The 13,540-nt window shown below is 45.7% G+C and overlaps 1 protein-coding gene across 1 annotated transcript in view; it reads left to right on the forward strand.

Annotated features, from left to right (window-relative positions):
* LOC120403969 (mucin-6-like) overlaps window positions 1–13,540 on the forward strand; it is a 98,706-nt gene that overhangs the window by 57,772 nt on the left and 27,394 nt on the right. Inside the window, exons 37-44 of the mRNA XM_039535991.1 lie at window positions 166–657; window positions 2,152–2,640; window positions 3,596–4,087; window positions 4,554–4,592; window positions 5,878–6,369; window positions 7,325–7,816; window positions 10,758–11,249; window positions 12,747–13,235. Coding sequence (XP_039391925.1) covers window positions 166–657; window positions 2,152–2,640; window positions 3,596–4,087; window positions 4,554–4,592; window positions 5,878–6,369; window positions 7,325–7,816; window positions 10,758–11,249; window positions 12,747–13,235 — 3,477 coding nt within the window. The remainder of the gene's footprint in view (window positions 1–165; window positions 658–2,151; window positions 2,641–3,595; window positions 4,088–4,553; window positions 4,593–5,877; window positions 6,370–7,324; window positions 7,817–10,757; window positions 11,250–12,746; window positions 13,236–13,540) is intronic.

Raw genomic sequence — 13,540 nt, forward strand, 5'->3', positions numbered from 1 at the left:
GCAATTGTTTGCAAAACAAATTGCCATTCATCTAGCACAAAGTTGCCCTCATTCCAAAACCCCTGTTCATAAGGATACAATTATTTACTCCTAGTACACTCTTCCTCTGCAATCTTCCATATTCTTGTCAACATCACCATATCGATTCACATTTCTCCCTCACAGTAACTAAGACCGCAGAAACCCCAACAACGAGAAGTACCAGGAAAACAACACCAACCACATCTGTCTCTACAACATCCAAAACCACTGCGTCAACAGAATCCAGCCCAACCTCCTCAGCCAAAACAAGTCGAAGAAGCACAACTCTGACAATGACTACATCTTCCACCAAGTCTACTGAAACCAGTACAACCGCCATACCAGCTACACCCACAACCCTCACTCTCACCACGACTACCTTGTCCACTAGCTCACCAGAGAGCACAACATCAAAGTCAACCCCTACCATTTCCACTCCCTTTACCACGCCCACCACAACCATCACACCAACTCCACTCACAACCATCACTCTGACTACGACGGCCCCGACCAGTACTTCTCCGGAGACCACCGCATCTGAGTCCACCACCTCAAGCACCGCAAAAACATCTACGTTGATGACAGTTTCTCCAACTACTAAGTCAACTAAGTCCACAACGGGATCAACACCAACAGGTAAACAAACCTCCACCATAGGTGATTGAAGCCCATTCATGTGGAAAGTGAATGCTGTAAACACAGCATATTTCCTCTTCTAACTTGCTTTTTCTCACAACATAAAGCTCACTCTTCCAATATATTGCATCTCCTTTTCAGATTATTAAGCATTAGGATTTCATAGATCCTTGTAGATATGTCAGTCGAACTAATTCCTGGGTACGGACACAGAGGCCACTACACCCACTTCATTCCATTGCAATCCAATCTGTATACCTTCCTGAAAAAGGCACATACTGAAAACCATTTCCTCTCAATGTCGCTGAAAGGAAACAGACCCAGAGAGTTTAAAATTGGTTGCAGATACAAGTCAAACAATGTGGGTGCTTTCTCTCTCATTGATGCACTTCAGTCCATGAAATTTGTTTTCCAATTAGGTCAGTTGTCAGCCACAGTTGATGATTTGGTAAGGTCTACTTCATTTAGTCACACTGACAGGATTCAAGCTTTTTTCTTTTCTTTACACTCTTGCTTTGCTTGAAAGGAGTCACCTAGAAATACTACACCTCTACCCTGGTATAACGCGGTCCTCGGGGGCCAAAAAATCTCACCGCCTTGTAGGTGAGACTGTGTTATATCAGATTCAGTCACTGCCCAAGATCCGGCAGTGGGGCTTGAGTAGGGATTTAAAGGGCCCGGGGCTCCCCGCAGCAGCTGGAGCCTCTGACCATTTTAAATCACTGCCCGAGCCCAGCTGCCAGAGTCCCGGCGGGGATTTAAAGGGCCTGAGGTTCCCCGCAGTGGCCAGAGCTCTGGTCCTTTAAATCACCTCCCGATCCTGGCTGCCAGAGCCCCGGCGGGGGGTTTTAAGGATCCGATGCTCAAGCTGCTCTGGGAAGCCTCGGTCCCTTTAAATCACCACCAGAGCTCTGGCATCGGGGCTCGGGCAGTGATTTAAGGGACCCAGGGCTCCACAAGAATTTGGACATAACGTGGTAAAGCAGCGGGGCTCGGGTGGCACTTTAAAGGGCCCGGGGCTCCCCGCTGCTTTATTACGTTATATCCAAATTAATATTATCTCGGGTTGCATTCTGTTGGGGTAGAGGTGTACTCCTGTTTCAAGGGAAGAGTTCCACAATCGGTGAGTAAAATCAAAATTGTATATAACCCTTGATCATCTGTTCTGACTTTAGCCACTCAAAATAACTTAAATTGTCCCTTCCCACTACTTTTTGAACCACTAAACACCCTTGCAAATATCTAGATTTTTAAAACGGTTGGCAATTAGGTAATTTTTTCAACCACTGGCCCATTCTCCATTACGAAAGGATAAGAGAGGGCCACGTCGCAATTGTTTGTAAAAAATATTGCTATTCATCTAGCAGAAAGTTACCCTCACTCTAAACCCCCTGTTCATAGTGATACAATTATTTAGTCCTGGTAAAGTTTTCCTCTGCAGTCTTCCATATTCTTGTCAACATCACCATATCGATTCACATTTCTCCCTCACAGTAACTAAGACCACAGAAACCCCAACAACGAGAAGTACCAGGAAAACAACACCAACCACATCTGTCTCTACAACATCAAAAACCACTGCGTCAACAGAATCCAGCCCAACCTCCTCACCAAAAACCGCTCGAATAAGAACTGTGACAACGACCATGCCTTCCGCCAAGTCTACTGAAACCAGTACAACCGCCATACCAGCTACACCCACAACCCTCACTCTCACCACGACTACCTTGTCCACTAGCTCACCAGAGAGCACAACATCAAAGTCAACCCCTACCATTTCCACTCCCTTTAGCACGCCCACCACAACCATCACACCAACTCCACTCACAACCGTCACTCTGACGACGACAGCCCCGACCAGTACTTCTCCGGAGACCACCGCATCTGAGTCCACCACCCCGAGCACTGCAAAAACAACTACGCTGACGACAGTTTCTCCAACTACTAAGTCAACTAAGTCCACAACGGGATCAACACCAACAGGTAAACAAACCTCCACCATAGGAGATTGAAGGCCATTCATGTGGGAAGTGTATGCTGTAAACACAGCATATTTCCTCTTCTATCTAACTTGCTTTTTCTCACAACACAAAGCTCACTCTTCCAACATATCACACCTCCTTTTCAGATGCTTAAGCATTAGGGTTGCATAGATCCTTGTAGAGATTTCACTCAAACTAATAACTGGGTACGGACACAGAGACCAATACACCCGCTTCATTCCAGTGCAATCCAGTCTCTAAACCTTCCTAAGAAAGGCACATACTGAGAACCATTTCCTCTCAACGTGGCTGAAAGGAAAGAGACCAAGAGAGTTTCAAATGGGTTGCAGAGACGAGTCAAACAATGTGGTTGCTTTCTCTCTCGTCGATGCACTCCAGTCCATTGATTTTGTTTGCCAGTGAGGTCAATTTCTCAGCCACAGTTGATGATTTGGTAAGGTCTACGTCATTTAGTCACACTGACAGGACTCAAGCTTTTTTTCTTTTCTTTACACTCTTGCTTTCCATGAAGAGAGTTACCTTGATATACTACTCTTGTCTCAAGGGGAGAGTTCCACAATTGGTGGGTAAAAACTGAATTCTAGATCAGCCTTGTTCATCTGTTTTGACTTTAGACCCTCAGAATGATTGAAAGTATCCCCCTCACACTACTTTCCCAACCTGTAAACACCCTAGCAAATGGGTGCAGTTTTACAACGGTTGGTAATTAAGTCATTTATTTCAACCACTGACCCATTCTCTATTACTGCAGAATGAGAGAGGGCCACTTCGCAATTGTTTGCAAAACAAATTGCCATTCATCTAGCAGAAAGTTGCCCTCATTCTAAAACCCCTGTTCATAAGGATACAATTATTTACTCCTAGTAAACTCTTCCTCTGCAATCTTCCATATTCTTGTCAACATCACCATATCGATTCACATTTCTCCCTCACAGTAACTAAGACCGCAGAAACCCCAACAACGAGAAGTACCAGGAAAACAACACCAACCACATCTGTCTCTACAACATCCAAAACCACTGCGTCAACAGAATCCAGCCCAACCTCCTCAGCCAAAACAAGTCGAAGAAGCACAACTCTGACAATGACTACATCTTCCACCAAGTCTACTGAAACCAGTACAACCGCCATACCAGCTACACCCACAACCCTCACTCTCACCACGACTACCTTGTCCACTAGCTCACCAGAGAGCACAACATCAAAGTCAATCCCTACCATTTCCACTCCCTTTACCACGCCCACCACAACCATCACACCAACTCCACTCACAACCGTCACTCTGACGACGACGGCCCCGACCAGTACTTCTCCGGAGACCACCGCATCTGAGTCCACCACCCCGAGCACCGCAAAAACAACTACGCTGACGACAGTTTCTCCAACTACTAAGTCAACTAAGTTCACAACCGGATCAACACCAACAGGTACATTTTAGTCATTGCTATCTTTCCGTACCTTGCCAATTACTGGTATAACAACTCGTTGTGACGCTACGTAGACTTCTTCAGCCAAACATAACTGAAGCGTTACACTTTGGTACCTAGATGGCGAAAGGCATGGGGAATATTTTTCTTCATTGGCCTTGCTCTCTGCTCCCCATCCCCTCCCGACCCCTACCCAGCTCCTTCTTACATTTCTCTGTTTAGACTAATTGGCAAAGGTCTCCTTCCACAGTTCCTTGCAGTCACTCCCATCTCGGAGAGCATGGAGGCCCAATCATGTCGCTAGGAGGCGTAGCCCCGTCTCCTTGCTGTGGTACTCACTGCCAAGGAGCATTTTCCAGTTAGGCCAATATAATTGCATTGATTGATGGTTTAGGAAGGCCTACTTCATTTAGTCACTTTCCCGGGATTCAACCCTTTTTCTTTTCTCTTCACCCTTCCTTTGCAGGAAAAGAGCCAACTAAACCTACTACTCCATCCTCACCTGGTGAGCTGACAGTCAGTTTGTAAAATAAGAGTTACAGATTAGCCTTGCTCGTCTCGATTTTAGACCCTCATATTGAGCCCTTCCAGATAAAGTTGCTAAGACACTACGGGCAAGATGCCCTCTGGAAGCTAAAATAGCTCCCTGCACCTTAGTATCTTTTCTGGGCCTAAAAAGCAGACAGAGGGTTCCACAGATCTAGCTGTGCCCTCATCTGAAGAGCTAAACAGAGCTAGGGAGTTAACAAAGCATGAAGAACCCTACCCTGAGAGGTGAAGAGATTCCAGTTCCCACGCATAGCTTCAACAGGGGAAGCAGAACACATTCAGCATCCTCTGGCAATAGGGACCTAAACTTGCAAGAATAAATAATCCAGCATTCATTTTCAGTGGGTTGGTAAATGTCTGCAAGCATAATCTCTCTTAGAAACATTTGGTGGCATAGGAATAAGAGTTTATCTCTCTGGAGGTATGGTGTAACCCAGAAAGCTTTAGATAAACGTACCTCAAAGAAGCAACAAACATAACACAAACCCTTCCACAAAGACACACACTATCTTACAAAAGTCAGACATGGGTTGTTGACGCCCTATATATCTTTCATCTGGAGGATTTAAACCACCACAACAGATCACAAGATTCTCCTTTCCAAAAATGTCTGGGTTCCTTTACAAAACAGAAAATGTATTTGCTTTTATGCAATATTGTTATTTTCACAACATTGGCTGTTAAGATACCAATTTTCAATGTTCCCAAATATCACCAATACTAAAGATATGAGGGCACCACTTCCAAATTGTTTACCCAATTTTATCGCTTTTAATCTAGCACAGGGTTTCTCAAACAGGGGTCGCTGCTTCTGTAGGGAAAGCCCCTTGCGGGCCGAGCTGGTGTGTTTACCTGCCGCTTCAGCAGGTCCAGCCGATCGCGGCTGCCACTGGCTGCGGATCGCTGCTCCGGGCCAATGGAAGTGGTGGCCGGTACGTCCCTCAGCCCACGCTGCTTCCAGCAGCTCCCATTGGCCCGGAGCAGCGATCCGCACCCAGTAGGAGCCGTGCTCGGCCAGACCTGCGGACGAGGCAGGGAAAAACACCGGCCTAGCCCACCATGACCTTTCCCTATAGAAGCGGAGACCCCTGTTTGAGAAACCCTGATCTAGGACAACAGTGCACTCACTCTAAAACCCCTGTTCATAATGATACAATTATTTACTCCTAGTAAACTCTTCCTCTGCAATCCGCCATATTCTTGTCAACGTCACCATATCGATTCACATTTCTCCCTCATAGTAACTAAGACCGCAGAAACCCCAACAACGAGAAGTACCAGGAAAACAACACCAACCACATCTGTCTCTACAACATCCAAAACCACTTCGTCAACAGAATCCAGCCCAACCTCCTCAGCCAAAACAAGTCGAAGAAGCACAACTCTGACAATGACTACATCTTCCACCAAGTCTACTGAAACCAGTACAACCGCCATACCAGCTACACCCACAACCCTCACTCTCACCACGACTACCTTGTCCACTAGCTCACCAGAGAGCACAACATCAAAGTCAACCCCTACCATTTCCACTCCCTTTAGCACGCCCACCACAACCATCACACCAACTCCACTCACAACCGTCACTCTGACGACGACAGCCCCGACCAGTACTTCTCCGGAGACCACCGCATCTGAGTCCACCACCCCGAGCACTGCAAAAACAACTACGCTGACGACAGTTTCTCCAACTACTAAGTCAACTAAGTCCACAACGGGATCAACACCAACAGGTAAACAAACCTCCACCATAGGAGATTGAAGGCCATTCATGTGGGAAGTGTATGCTGTAAACACAGCATATTTCCTCTTCTATCTAACTTGCTTTTTCTCACAACACAAAGCTCACTCTTCCAACATATCGCACCTCCTTTTCAGATGCTTAAACATTAGGGTTGCATAGATCCTTGTAGAGATTTCACTCAAACTAATACCTGGGTACGGACACAGAGACCAATACCCCCGCTTCATTCCAGTGCAGTCCAGTCTCTAAACCTTCCTAAGAAAGGCACATACTGAGAACCATTTCCTCTCAACGTGGCTGAAAGGAAAGAGACCAAGAGAGTTTCAAATGGGTTGCAGAGACGAGTCAAACAATGTGGTTGCTTTCTCTCTCGTCGATGCACTCCAGTCCATTGATTTTGTTTGCCAGTGAGGTCAATTTCTCAGCCACAGTTGATGATTTGGTAAGGTCTACGTCATTTAGTCACACTGACAGGACTCAAGCTTTTTTTCTTTTCTTTACACTCTTGCTTTCCATGAAGAGAGTTACCTTGATATACTACTCTTGTCTCAAGGGGAGAGTTCCACAATTGGTGGGTAAAAACTGAATTCTAGATCAGCCTTGTTCATCTGTTTTGACTTTAGACCCTCAGAATGATTGAAAGTATCCCCCTCACACTACTTTCCCAACCAGTAAACACCCTTGCAAATGGGTGCAGTTTTACAACGGTTGGTAATTAAGTCATTTATTTCAACCACTGGCCCATTCTCTATTACTGCAGAATGAGAGAGGGCCACTTCGCAATTGTTTGCAAAACAAATTGCCATTCATCTAGCAGAAAGTTGCCCTCATTCTAAAACCCCTGTTCATAAGGATACAATTATTTACTCCTAGTAAACTCTTCCTCTGCAATCTTCCATATTCTTGTCAACATCACCATATCGATTCACATTTCTCCCTCACAGTAACTAAGACCGCAGAAACCCCAACAACGAGAAGTACCAGGAAAACAACACCAACCACATCTGTCTCTACAACATCCAAAACCACTGCGTCAACAGAATCCAGCCCAACCTCCTCAGCCAAAACAAGTCGAAGAAGCACAACTCTGACAATGACTACATCTTCCACCAAGTCTACTGAAACCAGTACAACCGCCATACCAGCTACACCCACAACCCTCACTCTCACCACGACTACCTTGTCCACTAGCTCACCAGAGAGCACAACATCAAAGTCAACCCCTACCATTTCCACTCCCTTTACCACGCCCACCACAACCATCACACCAACTCCACTCACAACCGTCACTCTGACGACGACGGCCCCGACCAGTACTTCTCCGGAGACCACCGCATCTGAGTCCACCACCTCAAGGACCGCAAAAACATCTACGCTGACGACAGTTTCTCCAACTACTAAGTCAACTAAGTCCACAACGGGATCAACACCAACAGGTAAACAAACCTCCACCATAGGTGATTGAAGCCCATTCATGTGGAAAGTGAATGCTGTAAACACAGCATATTTCCTCTTCTATCTAACTTGCTTTTTCTCACAACATAAAGCTCACTCTTCCAATATATTGCATCTCCTTTTCAGATTATTAAGCATTAGGATTTCATAGATCCTTGTAGATATGTCAGTCGAACTAATTCCTGGGTACGGACACAGAGGCCAATACACCCACTTCATTCCATTGCAATCCAATCTGTATACCTTCCTGAAAAAGGCACATACTGAAAACCATTTCCTCTCAATGTCGCTGAAAGGAAACAGACCCAGAGAGTTTAAAATAGGTTGCAGATACAGTCAAACAATGTGGGTGCTTTCTCTCTCATTGATGCACTTCAGTCCATGAAATTTGTTTTCCAATTAGGTCAGTTGTCAGCCACAGTTGATGATTTGGTAAGGTCTACTTCATTTAGTCACACTGACAGGATTCAAGCTTTTTTCTTTTCTTTACACTCTTGCTTTGCTTGAAAGGAGTCACCTAGAAATACTACACCTCTACCCTGGTATAACGCGGTCCTCGGGGGCCAAAAAATCTCACCGCCTTGTAGGTGAGACTGTGTTATATCAGATTCAGTCACTGCCCAAGATCCGGCAGTGGGGCTTGAGTAGGGATTTAAAGGGCCCGGGGCTCCCCGCAGCAGCTGGAGCCTCTGACCATTTTAAATCACTGCATGAGCCCAGCTGCCAGAATCCCGGCGGGGATTTAAAGGGCCTGAGGCTCCCCGCAGTGGCCAGAGCTCTGGCCCTTTGGATCACCTCCCGATCCTGGCTGCCAGAGCCCCGGCGGGGGGTTTTAAGGATCCGATGCTCAAGCTGCTGCGGGAACCTTGGTCCCTTTAAATCACTACCAGAGTTCTGGCATCGGGGCTCGGGCAGTGATTTAAAGGACCCAGGGCTCCACACGAATTTGGATATAACGTGGTAAAGCAGCGGGGCTCGGGTGGCACTTTAAAGGGCCCGGGGCTCCCCGCTGCTTTATCACGTTATATCCAAATTAATATTATATCGGGTTGTATTCTGTTGTGGTAGAGGTGTACTCCTGTTTCAAGGGAAGAGTTCCACAATCGGTGAGTAAAATCAAGATTGTATATCACCCTTTATCATCTGTTCTGACTTTAGCCACTCAAAATAACTTAAATTGTCCCTTCCCACTACTTTTTGAACCACTAAACACCCTTGCAAATATCTAGATTTTTAAAACGGTTGGCAATTAGGTCATTTATTTCAACCACTGACCCATTCTCCATTACGAAAGGATAAGAGAGGGCCACGTCGCAATTGTTTGTAAAAAATATTGCTATTGATCTAGCAGAAAGTTACCCTCACTCTAAAACCCCTGTTCATAGTGATACAATTATTTAGTCCTGGTAAACGTTTCCTCTGCAGTCTTCCATATTCTTGTCAACGTCACCATATCGATTCACATTTCTCCCTTACAGTAACTAAGACCGCAGAAACCCCAACAACAAGAAGTACCAGTAAAACAACACCAACCACATCTGTCTCTACAACATCCAAAACCACTTCGTCAACAGAATCCAGCCCAACCTCCTCACCAAAAACCGCTCGAATAAGAACTATGACAACGACCATGCCTTCTGCCAAGTCTACTGAAACCAGTACAACCTCCATACCAGCTACACCCACAACCCTCACTCTCACCACGACTACCTTGTCCACTAGCTCAACAGAGAGCACAACATCAAAGTCAACCCCTACCATTTCCACTCCCTTTAGCACGCCCACCACAACCATCACACCAACTCCACTCACAACCGTCACTCTGACGACGACAGCCCCGACCAGTACTTCTCCGGAGACCACCGCATCTGAGTCCACCACCCCGAGCACTGCAAAAACAACTACGCTGATGACAGTTTCTCCAACTACTAAGTCAACTAAGTCCACAACGGGATCAACACCAACAGGTAAACAAACCTCCACCATAGGAGATTGAAGGCCATTCATGTGGGAAGTGTATGCTGTAAACACAGCATATTTCCTCTTCTATCTAACTTGCTTTTTCTCACAACACAAAGCTCACTCTTCCAACATATCGCACCTCCTTTTCAGATGCTTAAGCATTAGGGTTGCATAGATCCTTGTAGAGATTTCACTCAAACTAATACCTGGGTACGGACACAGAGACCAATACACCCGCTTCATTCCAGTGCAATCCAGTCTCTAAACCTTCCTAAGAAAGGCACATACTGAGAACCATTTCCTCTCAATGTGGCTGAAAGGAAAGAGACCAAGAGAGTTTCAAATGGGTTGCAGAGACGAGTCAAACAATGTGGTTGCTTTCTCTCTCGTCGATGCACTCCAGTCCATTGATTTTGTTTGCCAGTGAGGTCAATTTCTCAGCCACAGTTGATGATTTGGTAAGGTCTACGTCATTTAGTCACACTGACAGGACTCAAGCTTTTTTTCTTTTCTTTACACTCTTGCTTTCCATGAAGAGAGTTACCTTGATATACTACTCTTGTCTCAAGGGGAGAGTTCCACAACTGGTGGGTAAAAACTGAATTCTAGATCAGCCTTGTTCATCTATTTTGACTTTAGACCCTCAGAATGATTGAAAGTATCCCCCTCACACTACTTTCCCAACCAGTAAACACCCTAGCAAATGGGTGCAGTTTTACAACGGTTGGTAATTAAGTCATTTATTTCAACCACTGACCCATTCTCTATTACTGCAGAATGAGAGAGGGCCACTTCGCAATTGTTTGCAAAACAAATTGCCATTCATCTAGCAGAAAGTTGCCCTCATTCTAAAACCCCTGTTCATAAGGATACAATTATTTACTCCTAGTAAACTCTTCCTCTGCAATCTTCCATATTCTTGTCAACATCACCATATCGATTCACATTTCTCCCTCACAGTAACTAAGACCGCAGAAACCCCAACAACGAGAAGTACCAGGAAAACAACACCAACCACATCTGTCTCTACAACATCCAAAACCACTGCGTCAACAGAATCCAGCCCAACCTCCTCAGCCAAAACAAGTCGAAGAAGCACAACTCTGACAATGACTACATCTTCCACCAAGTCTACTGAAACCAGTACAACCGCCATACCAGCTACACCCACAACCCTCACTCTCACCACGACTACCTTGTCCACTAGCTCACCAGAGAGCACAACATCAAAGTCAACCCCTACCATTTCCACTCCCTTTACCACGCCCACCACAACCATCACACCAACTCCACTCACAACCGTCACTCTGACGACGACGGCCCCGACCAGTACTTCTCCGGAGACCACCGCATCTGAGTCCACCACCTCAAGGACCGCAAAAACATCTACGCTGACGACAGTTTCTCCAACTACTAAGTCAACTAAGTCCACAACGGGATCAACACCAACAGGTAAACAAACCTCCACCATAGGTGATTGAAGCCCATTCATGTGGAAAGTGAATGCTGTAAACACAGCATATTTCCTCTTCTATCTAACTTGCTTTTTCTCACAACATAAAGCTCACTCTTCCAATATATTGCATCTCCTTTTCAGATTATTAAGCATTAGGATTTCATAGATCCTTGTAGATATGTCAGTCGAACTAATTCCTGGGTACGGACACAGAGGCCAATACACCCACTTCATTCCATTGCAATCCAATCTGTATACCTTCCTGAAAAAGGCACATACTGAAAACCATTTCCTCTCAATGTCGCTGAAAGGAAACAGACCCAGAGAGTTTAAAATAGGTTGCAGATACAGTCAAACAATGTGGGTGCTTTCTCTCTCATTGATGCACTTCAGTCCATGAAATTTGTTTTCCAATTAGGTCAGTTGTCAGCCACAGTTGTTGATTTGGTAAGGTCTACTTCATTTAGTCACACTGACAGGATTCAAGCTTTTTTCTTTTCTTTACACTCTTGCTTTGCTTGAAAGGAGTCACCTAGAAATACTACACCTCTACCCTGGTATAACGCGGTCCTCGGGGGCCAAAAAATCTCACCGCCTTGTAGGTGAGACTGTGTTATATCAGATTCAGTCACTGCCCAAGATCCGGCAGTGGGGCTTGAGTAGGGATTTAAAGGGCCCGGGGCTCCCCGCAGCAGCTGGAGCCTCTGACCATTTTAAATCACTGCATGAGCCCAGCTGCCAGAATCCCGGCGGGGATTTAAAGGGCCTGAGGCTTCCCGCAGTGGCCAGAGCTCTGGCCCTTTGGATCACCTCCCGATCCTGGCTGCCAGAGCCCCGGCGGGGGGTTTTAAGGATCCGATGCTCAAGCTGCTGCGGGAACCTCGGTCCCTTTAAATCACCACCAGAGTTCTGGCATCGGGGCTCGGGCAGTGATTTAAAGGACCCAGGGCTCCACACGAATTTGAATATAACGTGGTAAAGCAGCGGGGCTCGGGTGGCACTTTAAAGGGCCCGTGGCTCCCCGCTGCTTTATCACGTTATATCCAAATTAATATTATATCGGGTTGTATTCTGTTGTGGTAGAGGTGTACTCCTGTTTCAAGGGAAGAGTTCCACAATCGGTGAGTAAAATCAAGATTGTATATCACCCTTTATCATCTGTTCTGACTTTAGCCACTCAAAATAACTTAAATTGTCCCTTCCCACTACTTTTTGAACCACTAAACACCCTTGCAAATATCTAGATTTTTAAAACGGTTGGCAATTAGGTCATTTATTTCAACCACTGACCCATTCTCCATTACGAAAGGATAAGAGAGGGCCACGTCGCAATTGTTTGTAAAAAATATTGCTATTGATCTAGCAGAAAGTTACCCTCACTCTAAAACCCCTGTTCATAGTGATACAATTATTTAGTCCTGGTAAACGTTTCCTCTGCAGTCTTCCATATTCTTGTCAACGTCACCATATCGATTCACATTTCTCCCTTACAGTAACTAAGACCGCAGAAACCCCAACAACAAGAAGTACCAGTAAAACAACACCAACCACATCTGTCTCTACAACATCCAAAACCACTTCGTCAACAGAATCCAGCCCAACCTCCTCACCAAAAACCGCTCGAATAAGAACTATGACAACGACCATGCCTTCTGCCAAGTCTACTGAAACCAGTACAACCTCCATACCAGCTACACCCACAACCCTCACTCTCACCACGACTACCTTGTCCACTAGCTCAACAGAGAGCACAACATCAAAGTCAACCCCTACCATTTCCACTCCCTTTAGCACGCCCACCACAACCATCACACCAACTCCACTCACAACCGTCACTCTGACGACGACAGCCCCGACCAGTACTTCTCCGGAGACCACCGCATCTGAGTCCACCACCCCGAGCACTGCAAAAACAACTACGCTGACGACAGTTTCTCCAACTACTAAGTCAACTAAGTCCACAACGGGATCAACACCAACAGGTAAACAAACCTCCACCATAGGAGATTGAAGGCCATTCATGTGGGAAGTGTATGCTGTAAACACAGCATATTTCCTCTTCTATCTAACTTGCTTTTTCTCACAACACAAAGCTCACTCTTCCAGCATATCGCACCTCCTTTTCAGATGCTTAAGCATTAGGGTTGCATAGATCCTTGTAGAGATTTCACTCAAACTAATACCTGGGTACGGACACAGAGACCAATACACCCGCTTCATTCCAGTGCAATCCAGTCTCTAAACCTTCCTAAGAAAGGCACATACTGAGAACCATTTCCTCTCAATG

The sequence above is a fragment of the Mauremys reevesii genome, linkage group 4 (assembly GCF_016161935.1).
Source record: "Mauremys reevesii isolate NIE-2019 linkage group 4, ASM1616193v1, whole genome shotgun sequence".
Taxonomy (NCBI): Eukaryota; Metazoa; Chordata; order Testudines; family Geoemydidae; genus Mauremys; species Mauremys reevesii.